This window comes from Cololabis saira, chromosome 14 (genome assembly GCF_033807715.1).
Source record: "Cololabis saira isolate AMF1-May2022 chromosome 14, fColSai1.1, whole genome shotgun sequence".
NCBI classification, from domain to species: Eukaryota; Metazoa; Chordata; class Actinopteri; order Beloniformes; family Belonidae; genus Cololabis; species Cololabis saira.
Genome location: NC_084600.1, coordinates 43,701,428 through 43,721,616, shown reverse-complemented (window position 1 = coordinate 43,721,616; position 20,189 = coordinate 43,701,428). Strand labels below are relative to the sequence as shown.

The window sequence follows — 20,189 nt, the reverse complement described above, 5'->3', positions numbered from 1 at the left end:
TTCAAAGTGTAAGAATACTTTTTAATGATGACGGATAAAAAAGAATGCACTGGAAGCCTGTTGGAGGTTTATAACAGTCGAAGGATCATAAATAATATTTTAGAGGAAGATTTTTTTTTTCATTATACACTTCGAGAAAATAGTTTAAATTTCGAGGAAAAAGTCGAAATGTCGAGAAAAAAGTTGAAATGTTGAGAAAAAAAGTCGAAAGATAGAGGAAATAGTCAAAATTTTGTGAAAAATGTTGAAATGTTGAAAAAATGTAGAAATGTCGAAAGGATCAATTCAAAGTTAGTGAATTTAAAGAAAAAGGTTTTTAATGGCAGTAATTGTTTGCACCAGATTGAGACCAGATTGCACATATTGTCATATTTTTTTTCTTTGAATCAAAATAGAATACGACTATATGTGTTTGACGACAGCTATTTTGTGTTACTATGTTGTAGCAGGCAGGAGAAAAATAAAAATAATATTTTAGAGGAAGATTTTTTTTTCATTATGCACTTTGAGTTTAAAGTCGAAATTTCGAGAAAAAAGTCAAAATGTTGAGAAAAAAGTCGAAATGTCGAGAAAAAAATTTGAAATGTTGAGAAAAAAGTTGAAATGTTGAGAAAAATGACGAAATGTCGAAAAAAAGTCAAAATTTCGAGGAAAAAGTTGAAATGTTGAGAAAAAAGTTGAAATGTTGAGAAAAAAGTCAAAATGTTAAGAAAAAAATGTGAAATGTCGAGAAAAAAAGTCGAAATGTAGAGAAAACAAGGCGAAATGTTGAGAAAAAAGTCGAAATGTTGAGAAAAAAAGTCGAAATTTAGAGAAAAAAGTCGAAATGTCGAGAAAAAAAAGTCAAAATTTCGAGGAAAAAGTTGAAATGTTGAGAAAAAAGTCGAAATGTCAAGATTAAAAAGGAAAGGAAATCGGAAGAAAAAAAGAGAAAAAAGGAAAAAAAGAAGGAAAAAAAGGGAAAAAGAAGAAAAAAAGGAAAAAAAAGAAAAAAAAGTAGAAAAAAAAGGAAAAAAAAAGGTCAAACATTTTTGAAAAAGCTCCAGGAGCCACTAGGGCGGCGCTAAAGAGCCGCATGGAGCCGCGGGTTACCGACCCCTGTTCTAGTGGAAAAGTGCCTATAATCTGCTGTTTTTATTTTAATGAATGCAATAAAGAATAAGAATAAAAAAAAGAAAGAGACTGAGCTGGGGTTTCACCTCCGGAGGGCAGGCTGCGACACGCCGCCCCGTTGAGACACGGCGCGCCCACGCAGGGGTCGGGGAACAGGACGCAGCCCAGCTTGACCTCGCTGAGGCCGGCGATCTCGGCGTAGCGGCTGCGCTTGTTCTGCAGCGGCAGCTCCTTCCCGTTCAGCACCAGCGAGCCCAGGCAGCCCTGGAACCCGTCCTGGGCCCTGGGGGCGGGCCGGCCGGCGGGACTGTCCCGGGGCCCCCCCGGCCCCGCTGGGCCCCCTGGGGGCTTCACCTGGGCCCCGAAGAAGAAGGACGGGTCGGGCTGGAGCGGCCAGAGCCGCGCCGGCGCCCGCGGCGCGCGCCGGCGCTCCACGTAGCTGTCGTCCAGCGACAGCAGCGTGTAGTTGCGCGTCAGCTCCAGCGCCACCGCGTGCCACGCGCCGTCGTTGATGGGCCGGTCCGAGATTCCCATGATGCCGAGCGTGTTGTCGCAGTCCAGCTGGAACCAGAGCCGGCCGCCCTCGATCTGAGGACACACGGAGGAAACGTTCATTTCAACTTGTTTATTTCTGTGAGAACGTTGAACTGAACGCAACATACGCTGCAAAAACCTCAAATCTTAACAAGAATATCTGTCTTATTTCTAGTTAAAATGACTCATTTTTAGTAAAAAAAAATCTCATTACACAAGACTCATTACTGGAAAAAACAACAATTTTCACCTGTTTCAAGTAGATTTTCACTTAAAATAAGTAGAAAAATCTGCCAGTGGAACAAGATTTTTTTGCTTGTAATGAGAAGATAAATCTTGTTCCACTGGCAGATTTTTCTACTTATTTCAAGTGAAAATTTACTTGAAACAGGTGAAAATGGTCAAATAACAAGTTATTTTTCTGGTGATGAGTCTTGTTTTAAGTGTAATGAGATTTTTTTACTAGAAATGAGACATTTTAACTAGAAATAAGACAAATATTCCTACCCAGAATGGTGAATTATATCAGAACCACCAGTCTGTTTGTGTCTGTCTGTTTGTAAAATAGCATTTTTCCATCTCCGTAATATTGCAAAGATTAGGAAAATCCTCTCACAGAGTGATGCAGAAAAACTAGTTCATGCGTTTGTATCTTCTAGACTAGATTACTGTAATGTGTTGTTAGCAGGATGTCCAAGTAATTTGCTGAATAGGCTCCAGCTGATCCAAAATGCAGCAGCACGAGTACTGACAGGAATCAGCAGGAGAGACCACGTCTCTCCAGTGTTAGCGTCGCTCCATTGGCTACCTGTAAAATTCAGAATCCAATTTAAAATTTTATTACTTGCGTATAAGCCCAAAACGGCTTAGCTCCGCATTATTTGCAAGACCTGATAGTGCCTTATGTTCCTGGCAGAGCTCTCCGCTCTCAGAGTGCAGGTTTACTCGTAGTTCCTAGAGTATCTAAATGTAGATTTGGAGGGCGGGCGTTCTGCTATCAGGCACCATTACTATGGAACCAACTTCCAATCTGGGTTAAGGAGGCTGACACCACCTCCACCTTTAAAACTAAACTTAAAACATTTCTGTTTAGTAAAGCCTATAGTTAGTGTTTAGTAAACCTCTAGCTGGTGTTGGTAAATCTCTAGGTAGTGTAAACTCTAGTGTGTTAGAGTCAGTAGTCATAGTTGCAGCTATAGAACAAGACTATAATAGTTAGTCTCAAATATAGCTTGGTGGTAGATATGCTGCTATAGGCCTATGCTGCAGGGGGGACCGACATGATCCACTGGGCGGGGCCTCTCACCCTTCTTCTCCTCTCCTCTTCCCTTCCTCTCTTCTCCATTTCCATTTTTATAAATATCTCATAGCTATCGTTTTGTCAATCGTAGTTTCTTGTGCCGGCCCCCCCTTTTCTCTTTTTTGTGCATGTTTGCAGGCTGGAGCCTCGGGAGCTGCGTGCTGGCCTATGTCTTTCTACAGACTTGTGTTTCTACAGACTTGTGTTTCTACAGACTTGTGTTTCTGCAGACTTGTGTTTCTGCAGACTTGTGTTTCTGCAGACTTGTGTTTCTGCAGACTTGTGTTTCTGCAGACTTGTGTTTCTGCAGACTTGTGTTTCTGCAGACTTGTGTTTCTGCAGACTTGTGTTTCTACAGACTTGTGTTTCTGCAGACTTGTGTTTATGCAGACTTGTGTTTCTACAGACTTGTGTTTCTGCAGACTTGTGTTTCTGCAGACTTGTGTTTCTGCAGACTTGTGTTTATGCAGACTTGTGTTTCTGCAGACTTGTGTTTCTGCAGACTTGTGTTTCTGCAGACTTGTGTTTATGCAGACTTGTGTTTCTGCAGACTTGTGTTTATGCAGACTTGTGTTTCTGCAGACTTACAGATGGTCTTTATTGCCTAAACGAGAACGCCAGAGCAGATGTTTTGGTGTCTGAGACCTGAGATCTAGTTCAAAGTGAAAATGGTGAACTATGAACGTGAACTATTCATTTTTAAACTATGTGAACGTTAAACTAGTTCATGAGAAGTATGAACGTGCACCACCCTGGGTGGGGGGGGGTGACCTTGACCCTGACCTTGAGCATGGTGCAGGGGTTGACCCGGGTGAACATGATGACCCCCCGACGCTGCAGCGTCCGGATCCGCAGGCCGAGCCGCATCTCCCCGCCCTGGCCGCCCTCCGTCACCCGGTACTTGATGTAGCTGTTCCCCGAGAAGCTGAGGGACGTCTGACCTGCTGGGGGAGAGAGGGGTCAGAGGTCAGGTTTAGGGGTCAGGGACGTCTGACCTGCTGGAGACACACAGGGGGGGGTCAGTAGGGGTGCAACGGTTCAGGTAGCCCACGGTTTCGGTTCGGTTTTGGTTCGAGTTAAAGCTGAATTATGGATCTGCGTTACACCAACGCAGATCCTACGCCATAGGCTCGGTGTGGTGTAACGCAGAACCATAAATCAGCCTTTATGTGCATGAAGAGAACTTTTTTTTCCAAAATGATCTGTTTATTTCTCTTGTCACTTTTCAAAATGTAAATTACTATAATTCTTTATAGTCAACAGCCTCTTAATCTTGACAACTCAGTACAGTAACTACATTTTACACTACTAAATACGTAAGGGATAATGCCCGAAGAGGTACATTATCAGAAATATATGGACAACGCGGGGCCGTGAACTGTCCGACGCCAAGCGGAGGACGGTTTCCCTCTGCGAAAATATTGTAAATTATTATAATTATTACAATATTACAAAATGTTGTAGCGACCCTGATATGGGAGAGTTACAAAGTTGGGGAGATCAGCCTGAATTCTCTCGTCTTTCTGCCTGTCACCGGACTGCACGTGATGTCATGAAGGAGCCGGTGGTGGCAGAGGGAGGGGTGGTGGTGGTGGGGGGTGGGCTGAACCCCGAGTTTTCTTCAGGTGTTTTAATTTAATTGTTGGGTGAGTCTGCCCTAGACATTAGAGTTGGAGTCTGCCCTTGTTTATTACTGTAAAGCTGTTCGTTTCCTTCCTGTAAATAAACCGGCCCGATCAGAGCCGTCTCCGCCGGTCAGTGTAACGTTTCACTGACCAGGCAGAGACTCTGATCTTCCACTAGCCGCTCTCAAGCAATGATTACAGACAGTAAAAGCTCTGTTAACTATTTACACTCCATCGTCGTAATCAACAGCGAAACCGAAATGATGCCACAGGAGTTTTGAATGAAGCCGGCGCTTCTTTAAACTTTTTTTCTGTCCCGCTCCGTGTCTGTTTTGTGTGAGGGGGAGTGGGCGGAGCTACGACTCGAGGAGCTTTTCTGCAGCAGCTGACAAACACAAACACGCAGGTTGTAAAGCATTAATGCAAAATGAATGACAAAACCGAAAATCCGCGGCACACAAGGGCATATTGAACCGTGGAGGGCGAACCGAACGGTTCGGTTTTATACCGAGAACCGTTGCATCCCTAGGGGTCAGGGGTCAGAGGTCAGGGACGTCTGACCTGCTGGAGACACAGGGGGGGGGGGGGGGGGGTCAGGGGTCACACTGCAAAAACTCTTACCAGGAATATTTGTCTTATTTCTAGTTAAAATGTCTAATTTTTAGTCAAAACAGGTGCTAGCTAACAAAGGGAAGTGGAAAAAGTTTTATGGGACAATAGAGTCCGAGTCTTAGTCTGGAAACAAACACAGTTTTTAACCACAACTCACCGTAGAATCTCACCATAGCATTCTCATACATTTTCTTTCTTTCACATGAACTAGAACATACACTTTTTGCTGGCTTGTGAAGTTTTGTAGGATATTTTGAGTTTATTTTCACACAATGACTGGCTGCATGATGACTGGATCTGGATCTACAACCAAGGTGAGTTAAACCCACTGTTCTAAGGCTGTGGCTTTATAGAACAAAATAGCCAGAAAAAATCTCATTACACTTAAAACAAGAGACATTACCAGAAAAATAACTTGTTATTTGATAATTTTCACCTGTTTCAAGTAAATTTTCACTTGAAATAAGTAGAAAAATCTGCCAGTGGAACAAGATTTATCTTCTTATTACAAGCAAAAAAATCTTGTTCCACTGGCAGATTTTTCTACTTATTTTAAGTGAAAATCTACTTGAAACAGGTGAAAATTGTTGTTTTTTTCCAGTGATGAGTCTTGTTTAAAGTGTAATGAGATTTTTTTGACTAAAAATGAGACATTTTAACTAGAAATAAGACAAATATTCTTGTTAAGATTTTGGGTTTTTGCAGTGAAAGCATTGATATTAGGTCAAATAAATAAGTCACACTGCAAAAACTCAAAATCTTACCAGGAATATTTGTCTTATTTCTAGTTACAATGTCTCATTTTTAGTAAAAAAATCTCATTACACTTAAAACAAGAGTCATTACCAGAAAAATAACTTGTTATTTGACAATTTTCACCTGTTTCAAGTAAATTTTCACTTGAAATAAGTAGAAAAATCTTGTCATTACAAGCAAATAAATCTTGTTCCACTGGCAGATTTTTCTACTTATTTTAAGTGAAAATCTACTTGAAACAGGTGAAAATTGTTGTTTTTTCCAGTGACGACTCTTGTTTTAAGTGTAATGAGATTTTAACTAGAAATAAGACCAATATTCTTGTTAAGATTTTGAGTTTTTGCAGTGTAGAGGTCAGAGGTCAGGGTTAGAGGTCAGAGGTCAGTGTTAGGGATCAGGGGTCAGGGATCAAACCTGCGCACTGGTCCAGACGCTCCGGCAGGCACTGGCAGACAGATGGCGCTGCAGGGCCGGAGCGGACGCACTGCATGTCCGGCGGGCAGGACTGGCCCTCGCAGAGCTCCACGGGGGCCCGGCAGGCCCCCCCTGGGGGGAAAGGACCACAACACCGTCAGGGGAGGATAATCTAACTCAGGGGCTACAGCTCTGACCCACGGACTTTTAAGACTTTTTAAAACCATTTTCAAACTAAATTTAAGACCAAAAAGACTAAAAATGAGGTAGAAGTTGCCAGAACAGACAGGTTCCAGCCCAAACGTGATGTAAAACAGCTCAAATCAAACATTCTCTATATTAAAACTGTCAATTATTAAATGCATAATACATTTCCAAAGCAGGGTTAGCCAATAAGAACTAAGAGGAACATTTATGTTCAGGAAAACAAAGAACCAACGTTAAACAACGATGATCTCAGTGACAGGATTAATCTGTGGAACAGCTGAGATACAGAAATGAAAATGTGGAGTTATTACAATTCAAAAGCTCCTATAAATACAAAATGATTAATACATATAAAACAAATGGATAATACACATAGGCATGTACTTGTGGAATTTTGAAAAAAAAAAAGGTTCTTTAATCTCTGTTTTTTCTATTTCAAAAGGTTTATCAATTGGTCTGGAACAGAGATCTTAGCATAGCTTTGATTGTACTTCATGATCATTTTGATATTATGATGCTTTTTTCAAAGTTGTCACAGTAAAATGTCATTACCATCACAAAAACAAAACACTGATTTTAATACAAAATGATTTGAAAAGCAAAGTTTTCACAATCATTCCAGTAAGTATAAAACATGCAAATTAAAAATCATGTTCTAAATATTTGTAAGTACATTTAAAATACATTTTAACACCATGTTCTCTCTAACTTTTTAATATATTGCCTTGTCTCAACAATGAAATATTGCATACTAATGAGAATATTTGAATTGCAATGCATATTTTTTCAGAAAATGCAAATTTAGACAATTAAACATTACCACAATGATTGAGGTAAAAGCCAAGTTAACAAAAAAGCTAAATTTTCAGTCAAAAAGTGTATTGTGACGGTAATGACTATGTATTCGTACTATTGTATTATTTTATTATTGCTTATACAAATACTGTATGGAATGATATTTATTAATGACATTGCACTAGTTTATAAAAGCTAACATTTTTTGTGAAAAGGTCAGCGTCATAAGCTTAGGCTTCAGTCTACACCTTTTGGTCCTTGGTCTTTAGCTAAAATATATACCAAAAATGATATATATTTTTTGTATTACACTTGTACTTTGGGTTTGTGGGAATTGAAAGGACCAATAAACTAAACTAAACTAAACTAAAACTAAACATTTCAAGCTTCACAACAAAACTAAATAGTCAAAAAAAGTTCAGGCTCCAAACAAAGACAACAATTAAACTGAGTAGATTAAATTAAAGCCTGTATGTTAAGGAAATATAACGAAAAATGTTGAGTTTGATTGACATAACCCTAGGCGGTGGTAATTTTATTTTAATGTTATTTTAATTTTATTTAATTTAGTTGTTTTTATTCACTTAGTTGTTGTTTTTTTTATTATTATTATTTTTAATTTATGTTATTTGTGAAAGGGGCAGATCAGATAAGATTCTTCTTCTTTCTGCTCCCTTTTCATTCACAAGTTAGGAACATTTGTATTTGTATTTGTATTGAATTGTTTTGTTTTTTGAATGAAATAAAGAATAAAATGAAAAATGAAAATGAATAGATTAAAGCAAATATAATATCAGTGGGTTTATTGTGCAGGGTTCTACTTTTCTCTGCCGTAATGGAAACTTTTTGTTACTAATTTCTCCTAAATATTTAGTCTGCGGGCCGTCTGCATCTGCGTCCCGTCTGCACCCTCACCTGCGCAGCTGCAGGTCTCGGCCCGGCTGAACCGCGGCGCCACCATGCTAACCCGCTCCGTGCTGTAGGCGACCAGCTCGTCTCCCGCCGTGGCCAGGCTGCTCTCGCACACGCCGTCGCCGCAGTCCAGCTCCCCCGAGCAGGCCCCGCCCACCACGGCGGCGCCGGCTAGCACGCCGCGGGTGCGGCCCCACGCCACCGCCTGCGCTAGCTTAGCGGCCAGCTCCTGCGGCGGGTAGAAGCCCGGGCCGTCGGGCCGCTCCACGGCCAGCACCAGGTCCACGTCGGTGGCCGCGGGCTGCAGGCCCAGCACGTGCAGCGGGTCCTGTTGCCCCGGCGACCACTTCCAGCCCGCCAGCGCCCGCAGCCCCGCCTTGATCTGGATGAAGTAGCGCGCCAGCAGCTCCTCCGGGGTGCTGGAGCTGAAGCGCAGCGTTAGCGCGCCGCGCAGCAACACCTCCGTCACCTGCTCCACCCGCACCGTCACGTCGGCGATGACGGCGAAGCGGCCGTCGCTCACCGTGGCGTTGGTTTGATACCTGCGGGGACACAAGGGGGTGATGCGTTTACACCGGGAACGGTCCATTTATAGACCACTTTAGACCATTCTAGATCACTTTAAATAACTTTAGACCCCTTTAAATAACTTTAAATCACTTTAGATCACTTTGGACCAGGGGTGTCAAACTCATTTTTCTTGGCGGGCCGGATTTGACCAATTTTTTTCTTGCGGCCGCACGCTCAAAATAACAAAAATGGTGCGGAAAATGTTTTCTCTAATTCTTTTTTTTTTTACTATTGTTATCTAATCCAATGTCAGTTTAGTTAATTTTAAAGGAAATATGGACTTTGTTTACACTCTAATTATGTAAAATATATTTCTTCAGGATCTTTTCTTGAAATTTCTCGGTTTTTTTCAAATTATGTAAGATACTTTTAATATCATTTTACAAAGATAAACAGAAACAAGTATGTTTTTTTTATATTTCGCTTTTTTATAGGAAATGTAATTAAAAGCAAAATCTTTCTTATTACATCCGAGAGTGTTTCTTTGTGATTTAGAGATTTTTCCAGTACAATTAAGTGTATTTATTTTTAAAAATTGGCGCGGATATTTACGCCAGTGCGCCGAAAAAGTCAGCACTTCTTTTAACTGTTTTACTTTGTCACTATCCTCGTATTCAAAACTGAAATTCTCAGAATAAATATCTTCTATCATCTTTTTTAGCAGTCATATTTTCCCTGCGAAAATATATAATAGTAGTCAGTTAATAAAAATAAACGACCGTCTACAAAGAAATAAAATCGGCAAATGCATTCTAGAAAACTAAAAAAATTGATGGATTTGTAGAAGAAATATATTATTGGATATGCTGCGATTCATGGAAATTATTTATGCCTTCGTTTTTAGTAAATTAACATTTGTTTTTTTTGCGTTGGAAACGCGTTGGGCCGCATGAAAATCTGGGCCGCATTTTGACACCCCTGATTTAGACCATTCTAGATCACTCTAGACCACTTTAGACCCCTTTAAATCACTTTAGACCACTTTAAACCACTTTAGATAACCTTAGACGATGGCGGGAGCCGTTGCCGTGGTTACCTGCCGGGTTCCAGCCCGGGCAGCGCCACCACGCTGCCGTTCTGCCGGTTGATGGTGAACATGCTCTTGGGCTGGGGCTTCTGGGTGAAGGAGAGGGCGTCGTTGGGGTCGCGGTCGCTGGCGTAGATCCGGCCCACGGGGCCCCCCGGGAAGGTGTCCGTCGCCATGACGATGAAGATCTCCACGGGGGAGACGCTGGGCTTGTACTGGCTGTTGCCGACGACGCGCACGAAGACCCAGGAGGAGGAGCCGAGGCTCGGCTTCCCGGAGTCGGCGGCCTGAAACACCAGAGGGGGTGGTGTTAGTCCAAAAATCTCATTACACTTAAAACAAGAGTCATTACGAGAAAAATTACTTTTTTCACCTGTTTCAAGTAAATTTTCACTTGAAATAAGTAGAAAAATCTGCCAGTGGGACAAGATTTATCTTCTCATTACAAGCAAAAAAATCTTGTTCCACTGGCAGATTTTTCTACTTATTTTAAGTGAAAATCTACTTGAAACAGGTGAAAATTGTTGTTTTTTCCAGTGATGAGTCTTGTTTTAAGTGTAATGAGATTTTTCTCTGCACATTTCGGCTTTTTTCACAAAATTTTGCCTTTTTTTCTTGATATTTTGACTTTTTTCACAAAATTTTGACTTTTTTTCTGGACATTTCGACTTTTTTCACAAAATTTTGACTTTTTTTCTTGATATTTTGACCTGTTTCAAGTAAATTTTCACTTGAAATAAGTAGAAAAATCTGCCAGTGGAACAAGATTTATCTTCTCATTACAAGCAAAAAAATCTTGTTCCACTGGCAGATTTTTCTACTTATTTTAAGTGAAAATCTACTTGAAACAGGTGAAAATTGTTGTTTTTTCCAGTGATGAGTCTTGTTTTAAATGTAATGAGATTGTCTTGACTAAAAATGAGACATTTTAACTAGAAATAAGACAAATATTCTTGTTAAGATTTGGAGTTTTTGCAGTGCAGAGGTCTATTGGAGCAGGAGAAAGTCCCTCACCTGGATCTCCAGGGTGAACTCTCGCGGGGCGTCGGGGCCGAAGGCCCGGCTGGACTTGAGGAGCCCGGCCTGGTCCAGGGAGAAGTAGCCGCCCTCGTTCCCCGACGCGATGCCGAACACGAAGGGCGGGCCGTTCTTGGGGGAGTCTTTGTCGCTGACCGACATCTTCAGGAGGGTCATGCCGGCGGCCTGGTGGAGCTGGACGCACGGAAACAACACAGAGGGGGAGTGAACAGGGTGGGTTCTGTCTCTAACGGGGGCACCAACATGTGCAGGCTGAGGCAATATGCAATATTTCACACTCTAGAGCAGAGGTCAGCAACCCGCGGCTCCAGAGCCGCTCTTTAGCGCCGCCCTAGTGGCTCCTGGAGCTTTTTCAAAAATGTTTGACCTTTTTTTTCCTTTTTTTTCTTCTTTTTTTCTCTTTTTTTCTTCCTTTTTCCTTTCCTTTTTAATCTCGACATTTCAACTTTTTTCTCGACATTTCGACTTTTTTCTCAAGATTTCTCGACTTTTGGACGTTAAATAATTAATTTGTATTTTGAACCTGCACATCTACTGTTAAAGGTATTTGTTTAATTTTCTGTTGCACGCAGGTCACTTATGTTATGTTGTATTGCTGGAAATAAATATGAACTGAACAGAACTGAATTGTAAAACTCCCGTACCGGCGAGGCGGACGCCCCCTTAGCAGTGTTCAGTCTGAGGTGTGGGAACAAACGCAGCGAGGGCGCTGGTTCGTTGTTGTAAACGTCATCAGATCGACCTGCTTTGAACTATTATTTTACGATCTCTGACTGATAGGGGCGTTATCTGGCCGATACCGATCGGTTGCCGATCGATCGGTGCATCTCTAGCGTGAGCGGCTGCAGAGCCGTGTACGGACAAGATGTAGAAATTGTAGAGTTCTATAAGTATCTGGGAACTATAATAGACAATAAGCTGAAATTTGAGAGTAACACCAACTTAATTTACAAGAAAAGTCTGTACTGTCTTAGAAAACTGTCCAAATTCCATGTTGATTCATCCTTGATGTCCATGTTCTATCGTTCTTTCATTGAGTCTGTATTCTACAGAGCCTCTTTGGTGACATTTGAAATAAATAAAATAACCCGTGGCCAAGCATTAATAACTCGTGGCCATGCATTAATAACTCGTGGCCACTCATTAATAACTCGTGGCCACGCATTAATAACTCGTGGCCACTCATTAATAACTCGTGGCCACTCATTAATAACTCGTGGCCACGCATTAATAACTCGTGGCCACTCATTAATAACTCGTGGCCACGCATTAATAACTCGTGGCCACGCATTAATAACTCGTGGCCACTCATTAATAACTCGTGGCCACGCATTAATAATTCGTGGCCACCCATTAATAATTCGTGGCCACGCATTAATTAACTCGTGGCCACGCATTAATAACTCGTGGCCACGCATTAATAACTCGTGGCCACGCATTAATAATTCGTGGCCACGCATTATTTTATTTTTTTCAAATGTCACCAGAGGGGCTCCATAGTATTAACTGTTTCTTTCATTTGTTGGTTTCCATCACTCAGGGTAAAGCAGAAAACTGTTCTTAAGGTGTTTAATGTCTGTAGTAAAATAATCAGCTCTGCTCAGGTGACTCTGCAGGACCTGGATAACAAACAGCTGTGTAGGAAATAAAAACTCTCCTATGGGACTGATCCGTCCTCTATACCGAGAGTTTCAGTTCCATCGGGTTCTTTGCTCAGACTTCCACTCCTCAAAACTAACAGACATAAACATTCTTTTGTTCCTTCTGCATCTCCTTCTCAATTCCATGAGGAAAAGGCTGCTGTGGTGCTTGGATTTTTACATTTAAACTCGTTGTCGTTTACTATGTGTATATGTGTATATATTGCTGCTAAATTAATTGCCCCATTGGGGACAAATAAAGTGATTGATTGATTGATTGATTGATTGATTGACTCACCCGTACGATGGCGGTGGAGTTGGGAGGGCTGAAGGCCGGCGGGTTGTCGTTGACGTCGGAGACGTCGATGTTCACCGTCACCGTGGACGACATGGCGGGGGAGCCGCTGTCGAACGCCTGCACGGACAGGGTGTACCTGGAGATCTGCAGAGGGGGGGAGACGAGTGTTTCAATTCCTTGGAATCGTTTGCCTTTTTTGACAACGATTCCCTTATCAATTCCAGTGGGCGTGAATGACGTCACCAATACACAACGTGGCACATTCGTGCCCAGCAGGAAAACATGGCGACAAAGTGACACAAATCCTCGAAAGTTTGGTTACATTTTACCAAAAAGGATGACGACAGGGCGACTTGCAATACTTGCAATGTGGAATGCAATGTGCAATGTCGGTAAACAGAATCGAAAATGGAATCGGAATCAGAAAAATCTTATCTATTCCCATCCCTCTAGTTAGAGAAATAACAGGAATAATCGTTCAGTTGCGGCTACAAGCACCAAAATTGTCACACATTCTCCTTAGGGGTTGCTCTTTTGATAAAACCATTGTGCCAGAAAAAAAAAAAAAAGATGGCAGCCTTTTTTCAAGATTTTTCAAGTAATATTGCATTTCGCAATAAAATCCAATAGAGTTGTTCTATTGGAATGATCTTGGTGTCAAATCATAACCTTTTCACTATGTAGAATCTAAATTTGGACCCATGGACTTACACTTTGGCTTCCTTGTACCATATATCAGTCCCAGAATCCTAATATTCTGCAAAATTTGAGTTTTTTTTGTTCTTCTGGTTCTGGTTTTGTGTGTGTTTTTTTTGGCACAATGGTTTTATCAAAAGAGCAACCCCTAAGGAGTATGTGTGCCAATTTTGGTGCTTGTAGCCGCAACTGAACGATTCACCTGTTTTCTGCCTGTTATTTCTCTACTAGGTCCCGTCACCATCCAGGTTCTGAAGAGTTTCCTCACCAGTTCTCGGTCCAGCCTCTTGTTGACCTTGAGCAGGCCGGTCACCGGGTCGATCCAGAAGTGGTTGTTCCGGTCGCCCTTCAGGATGCTGTAGGTGATCCTGCCGTTCACCTGGCTGTCCAGGTCCTCGGCAAACACCTGGACGACACAACAGGAAGTGGGTTTAGAGACGGCCGGGGGGACGGGGGGACGGGGGGATGTGGGGGGGAGGACGGACAGATACCCGGGTGACCGTCTGCCCCACGGACGCGTCCTCGCTGATCAGCACGTTGTAGACGTCCTGGGCGAAGGCGGGCGCGTTGTCGTTGACGTCCATCAGCTCCACGATCACCATGGTAGCGGTGCTGAGGGCGGGGCTGCCGCCGTCCCACGCCTCCACCGTGATGTAGTAATCCTTACACACCTCGAAGTCCAGGTCGTCGGACACCGAGATCGAGCCTGGACACACCGGGAACTGATGGTTAATTATCATTAATTATAGTTCATTATAGGTAATAATATAAGTAACTAGAGTTAATTATAGTTAATAATATAGGTAACTATAGTTAATTATAGTTAATAATAGTTAGTTATAGTTAATTATAGTTAATTATCATTAATTATAGTTAATACTATAGGTAACTAGAGTTAATTATAGTTAATACTATAGGTAACTAGAGTTAATTATAGTTCATAATATAGGTAACTAGAGTTAATTATAGTTCATAATATAGTTAACTATAGTTAATAATAGTTAATAATGTAGGTAACTAAAGTTAATTATAGTTAATTACAGTTATTTATAGTTAAAACTAGTTAATTATATAGTTAATTATAGTTAATAATATAGGTAACTAGAGTTCATTATAGTTAATTACAGTTAGTTATAGTTAATACTAGTTAATTATAGTTATTAATATAGTTAACTATAGTTAATTATATAGTTGATTATAGTTAATTATATAGTTGATTATAGTTAATTATATAGTTAACTAAAGTTAATAATAGTTAATGATCATTAATACTATAGCTAATTATCATTTATTATAGTTAACAGTTCATTATAGTTAATTATATAGTTAACTATAGTTAATAACAGTTAATTATATAGATAACTGTCCTTAATGATAGTTAATAACAGTTAATAATATAGTTAATTATAGCTAATAATGGCTAATTATAGTTAATTATATAGTTAACTATAGTTAATAATAGTTAATAATAGTTAATAATAGTTCATAATATAGGAAAGTATAGCTAATAATAGTTATTTATAAGTTATTATATAGTTAACTATAGTTAATAATAGCTAATTATAGTCAAAAATAGTTAATAACAGTTAATAATAGTTAACTATAGTTAATTATATAGCTAATTACAACTATATAGTTAACTAAAGTTAACTATATAGTTAATTACAATTAATAAGTTAAATATAGTTAATGATATAGTTAATTATAGTTAAATATATAGTTATATAGTTACTTATAATTATTATATAGTTACTATAGTTAATTACAGTTAATTATCATGAATTATCGTTAATTATAGCTCATTCTTGTTAATTACAGTTAATTATAGATACAGGGTTTATACAGCAATCCTTATCTTAAATTTAATACCAATTTAATACCTTTTTCACTACCTTCAGATTTTTTTTAAAAACGGTCACAACATTAAGTGTTAATCACGGACCTTTTAACATTAATACAGATTTTGACCTATAGAACACTATACAGAACAGATTTATAGACTCATTGATGTTGACCAGATGTTTCACATTTATTTCACTTTGTGAATGACAATAAAATAGACTGCTTAAAACAGGGATTAAAGCAAAAAAAATATTTGACTGAAAAATTATTTTCAGGCCAGTTCATATTCCCCCGGCATCTATGCGCTGCATCACAGTTTAAGAACGGCCCCTTTTTTGCAGTGCGGTCGCTGCCCAAAGGTTTCAAGTAAAAAAGTTAAATGCTGTATTAGCCCTTCTGTTTTTCATTTGATTCGATCTGGATTCATTACAAATCAACTGAAATATTGCAAGCCTTTTATTATTTTAATATTGCTGATCATGGCTTACAGCTTAAGAAAACTCAAATATCCTATCTCAAAAAATTAGAATATTCTGGGAATCTTAATCTTAAACTGTAAACCATAATCAGCAATATTAAAATAATAAAAGGCTTGCAATATTTCAGTTGATTTGTAATGAATCCAGAATGTATGACATTTTTGTTTTTTTAATTGCATTACAGAAAATAAAGAACTTTATCACAATATTCTAATTTTCTGAGACAGTCCTTTATAGGAAAATGGTGTAAAAGTTAATTTATTTCAATAATTCAACTTCAGAGGTGAAACTAATACATGTATATTACATAGTCTCATTACAGGCAAGGCAAGATACTGTATGTTAAGCCTTTATTTGTTATAATTTTGATGATTGAAATGTTTATTGATTTCATAATATATTCTAATTTTATTAGGTTTTTTATTTGGGGTTTTCATAAAGTGTGAGCCATAATCATCAAAATTATAACAAATAAAGGCTTGAAATATCTCACTTTGCATGTAGTGGGAAATAATATATTTGTTTCACCTTTAGTTGAATTTTCCGACCTTCACCTGTATATTATGACATAAATAAATAAGAGCATATTGTCTGTCTGTATTGGTTCATTACGGAACGCAACTTTTAATTCCCAATTAAGGCTGATTTATGGTTCCGCGTTACACCAACGCAGAGCCTACGGCGTAGGGTACGCGGCGACGCGCGCCGTACGTTACGCGTCCGCGTACCCTACGCCGTAGGCTACGGCATAGGGTACGCGTAGATTTAAGGCAGAACCATAATTATTCAGGCTTTACGGAACAATTACGTATTTCAAGGGACGGGTGGCAACCCAAAGCATGACGCGCTCTCCTCGCATGGTTCGAGCGGGGTCTGTTTCTTAACGCAGCTGGTTGTGTGAGCGGAGATTAACGCATATGGCAGCATAAACACAGACTCAAACAGCAAGTAATTTCCAGCATTAACAGTCCTGCTCAGCCCGCTGTCTGTACGGAGTAACCCGTGGTTCTGTAGCTTCTGCGCTGGTTTCTCAGGCGGCCACTTCTTTCAGCATTTTCTCAAAAGAAAACTTAATTTAGTTCGAGTTTTAAAAACCAGCGCTTTGTTAACGCTACCGCTGCTCTTCGACGCCGTGTTCATTGTTTGATACGCGCATATGTGAATTAAATAACGTGACTACTGGTACCCGTCACCCCAGGGGGACGGGGCGAACCCGCCCTCCTCCATTTCTGATTGGATAATACCAAGGCTCTAGCTAGATTTATTGGTTTACAACAGCGTCAGCTTAATGCCTAACATGATTTCATTGGATAGTCTGTACCAAGAAAACGCACGTGCAAATGTTTTTTGTTCTTTCTTTTTTTCCCCCTCATTTTCCAAATGACGGAAATCCGTCTAGAGACGGAGAACTTTAATCCAAAATGTAAAAGGTAAAAAATAGTACCAATTTAAAAAAACATAATACCTCTGACAGTGAATTTAACACTTTTAATGGCCTTAAATTTGGCAATTTTCATTTATCACTTTTTAATACTTTTTAAAACCCAGCGGAAACCCTGAGATAATTATTGTTAATTACAGTTAATGATAGATAATCATCATTAATTACAGTTAATTATAGATAATTATATATAATTACAGTTAATTACAGTTAATTATAGATAATTATTGTTAATTAGTTAATTATAGTTCATTACAGTTAATTACAGTTAATGATAGATAATTATCATTAATTACAGTTAATTATAGATAATTATATATAATTACAGTTTATTATAGATAATTATTGTTAATTACAGTTAATTATAGTTCATTATCATCAATTACAGTTAATTACAGTTAATTACAGTTAATTACAGTTAATTATAGTTCATTATCGTTAATTACAGTTAATTACAGTTCATTACAGTTAATTATCGTTAATTACAGTTAATTACAGTTAATTACAGTTAATTACAGTTAATTACAGTTAATTACAGTCCCGACAGCAGGAACCGACCCGTGCGTCTGCTCACCGCGCTTCCCGTCGATGCTGAACCGTCCCAGCTCGTTCCCCGAGCGGATCCTGTAGGTGATCTCGCCGTTGGGCCCGATGTCAGCGCTGGTGGCCAACACGCGCAGCAGCTCCGTTCCCACGGCAACGTCCTCCGGGACGGTGACGGCGTAGTCCTTCCTCTGGAAGACCGGAGCGTTGTCGTTGACGTCCAGCACCAGGACGGTCAGGCCGACCTAAGGGAGACACGGCAGCGTCAGCGGACCACAAACACTACAACACTTGCTTAGTGGTCGATGAAAAAAAACCCAAAAAACATGAAATTAGTTCATTAGTTAATGCTATTAGCTAGGAATGGGCGATATTTTCACGATAAACCGTCCAAAAAATTCCCCACCGTAAGAATTTGTATCTCACGGTAAAAATGATAAATTCCCGTTGATGACGTTTTTGTGTAAAGCCGGATTTACAACGTATGTGTGTGTGAAAGAAAGAAAGGAAGAAAGAAAGAAAGAAAGAAAGAAAGAAAGAAAGAAAGAAAGAAAGAAATGAGCCTGAAAGAAAGAAAGAAAGAAAGAAAGAAAGAAAGAAAGAAAGAAAGAAAAAAATGAGCCTGAAAGAAAGAAAGAAAGAAAAAAAGAAAGAAAGAAAAAAAGAAATGAGCCAGAAAGAAAGAAAGAAAGAAAGAAAGAAAGAAAGAAATGAGCCAGAAAGAAAGAAAGAAAGAAAGAAAGAAAAAAAGAAAGAAAGAAAGAAATGAGCCAGAAAGAAAGAAAGAAAGAAAGAAAGAAAGAAAAAAAGAAAGAAAGAAAGAAATGAGCCAGAAAGAAAGAAAGAAAGAAAGAAAGAAAAAAAAAGAAAGAAAGAAAGAAATGAGCCAGAAAGAAAGAAAGAAAGAAAAAAAAAGAAAGAAAGAAATGAGCCAGAAAGAAAGAAAGAAAGAAATAAAAAAAGAAAGAAAGAAAGAAAGAAAGAAATGAGCCAGAAAGAAGGAAAGAAAGAAAGAAAGAAAGAAAGAAATGAGCCAGAAAGAAAGAAAGAAAGAAATAAAAAAAGAAAGAAAGAAAGAAAGAAATGAGCCAGAAAGAAAGAAAGAAAGAAAGAAAGAAATGAGCCAGAAAGAAAGAAAGAAAGAAAGAAATGAGCCAGAAAGAAAGAAAGAAAGAAAGAAAAAAAGAAAGAAATGAGCCAGAAAGAAAGAAAGAAAGAAAGAAATGAGCCAGAAAGAAAGAAAGAAAGAAAGAAAGAAAGAAAAAAAGAAAGAAATGAGCCAGAAAGAAAGAAAGAAATGAGCCAGAAAGAAAGAAAGAAAGAAAAAAAGAAAGAAAGAAAGAAAGAAAGAAAGAAATGAGCCTGAAAAAAGAAAGAAAGAAAGAAAGAAAGAAAGAAAGAAAGAAAGAAAGAAAGAAAGAAAGAAAGAAAGAAAGAAAGAAAGAAAGAAAGAAAGAAAGAAAGAAAGAAAGAAAGAAAGAAAGAAAGAAAGAAAGAAAGAAAGAAAGAAAGAAAGAAAAATGGATAGAGTCATTCCAGTTTTGCAGTACAGGTGTAACTCATTTAATTGGTTTTTATTAATTTAATTGGTGTAGTTTAGTATCTTTTACAGCAGTGTTTTGGCTCCAAAGACTGAATGTGGTGATAGATTTATAGTTACAAAGATGGAGTTGAATTGGTATTTTTTTTATCGTCATTTTTATCGTTATCAGGATAAATGCCAGAAATTATCGTGATAAATGTTTTATTCCATACCGCCCATCCCTACAATTAGCTCAGATAGTAATTATCAGTGAATTTAAGTGACATAAATCTCCTAAAATCATATATTTACAGCTCAATGGAGCCTGAAAAGGTTTCAGCTTTGTCCCGTCACTACACTGCAAAAACCTCAAATCTTAACAAGAATATTTGTCTTATTTCGAGTTAAAATGTCTCATTTTTAGTCAGAAAAATCTCATTACACTTAAAACAAGACTCATCACTGGAAAAAACAACAATTTTCACCTGTTTCAAGTTTTCAAATCTTGTCCCACTGGCAGATTTTTCTACTTATTTCAAGTGAACATTTACTTGAAACAGATGAAAATTGTCAAATAACAAGTTATTTATCTGGTAATGACTTTTGTTTTAAGTGTAATGAGATTTTTTGACTAAAAATGGGACATTTTAACTAGAAATAAGACAAATATTCCTGGTAAGATTTTGAGTTTTTGCATATTGCATCTGATGACAATCAATCTTAATAAAAATCAACCTTTTATTGTTTAGATCTCCTCTCTTCTCTAAACGTTCATACATTTAAATTGCACGTGCCCTTTGACCCCGTTGACCCGCCGCCAGGCTG

The 20,189-nt window shown here is 38.8% G+C and overlaps 1 protein-coding gene across 1 annotated transcript in view; it reads right to left on the bottom strand.

The window, feature by feature from the left end:
- The window catches only part of LOC133459398 (protocadherin Fat 3-like), a 299,910-nt gene that overhangs the window by 50,915 nt on the left and 228,806 nt on the right, over nt 1–20,189 (bottom strand). The window contains exons 38-47 of the mRNA XM_061739291.1: nt 17,874–18,087; nt 14,029–14,243; nt 13,806–13,943; nt 12,842–12,985; nt 10,880–11,077; nt 9,875–10,152; nt 8,272–8,810; nt 6,355–6,486; nt 3,731–3,888; nt 1,200–1,701 (exon numbers count right to left, since the gene is read on the bottom strand). Of these exons, the coding sequence (XP_061595275.1) occupies nt 1,200–1,701; nt 3,731–3,888; nt 6,355–6,486; nt 8,272–8,810; nt 9,875–10,152; nt 10,880–11,077; nt 12,842–12,985; nt 13,806–13,943; nt 14,029–14,243; nt 17,874–18,087 (2,518 nt within the window). The remainder of the gene's footprint in view (nt 1–1,199; nt 1,702–3,730; nt 3,889–6,354; nt 6,487–8,271; nt 8,811–9,874; nt 10,153–10,879; nt 11,078–12,841; nt 12,986–13,805; nt 13,944–14,028; nt 14,244–17,873; nt 18,088–20,189) is intronic.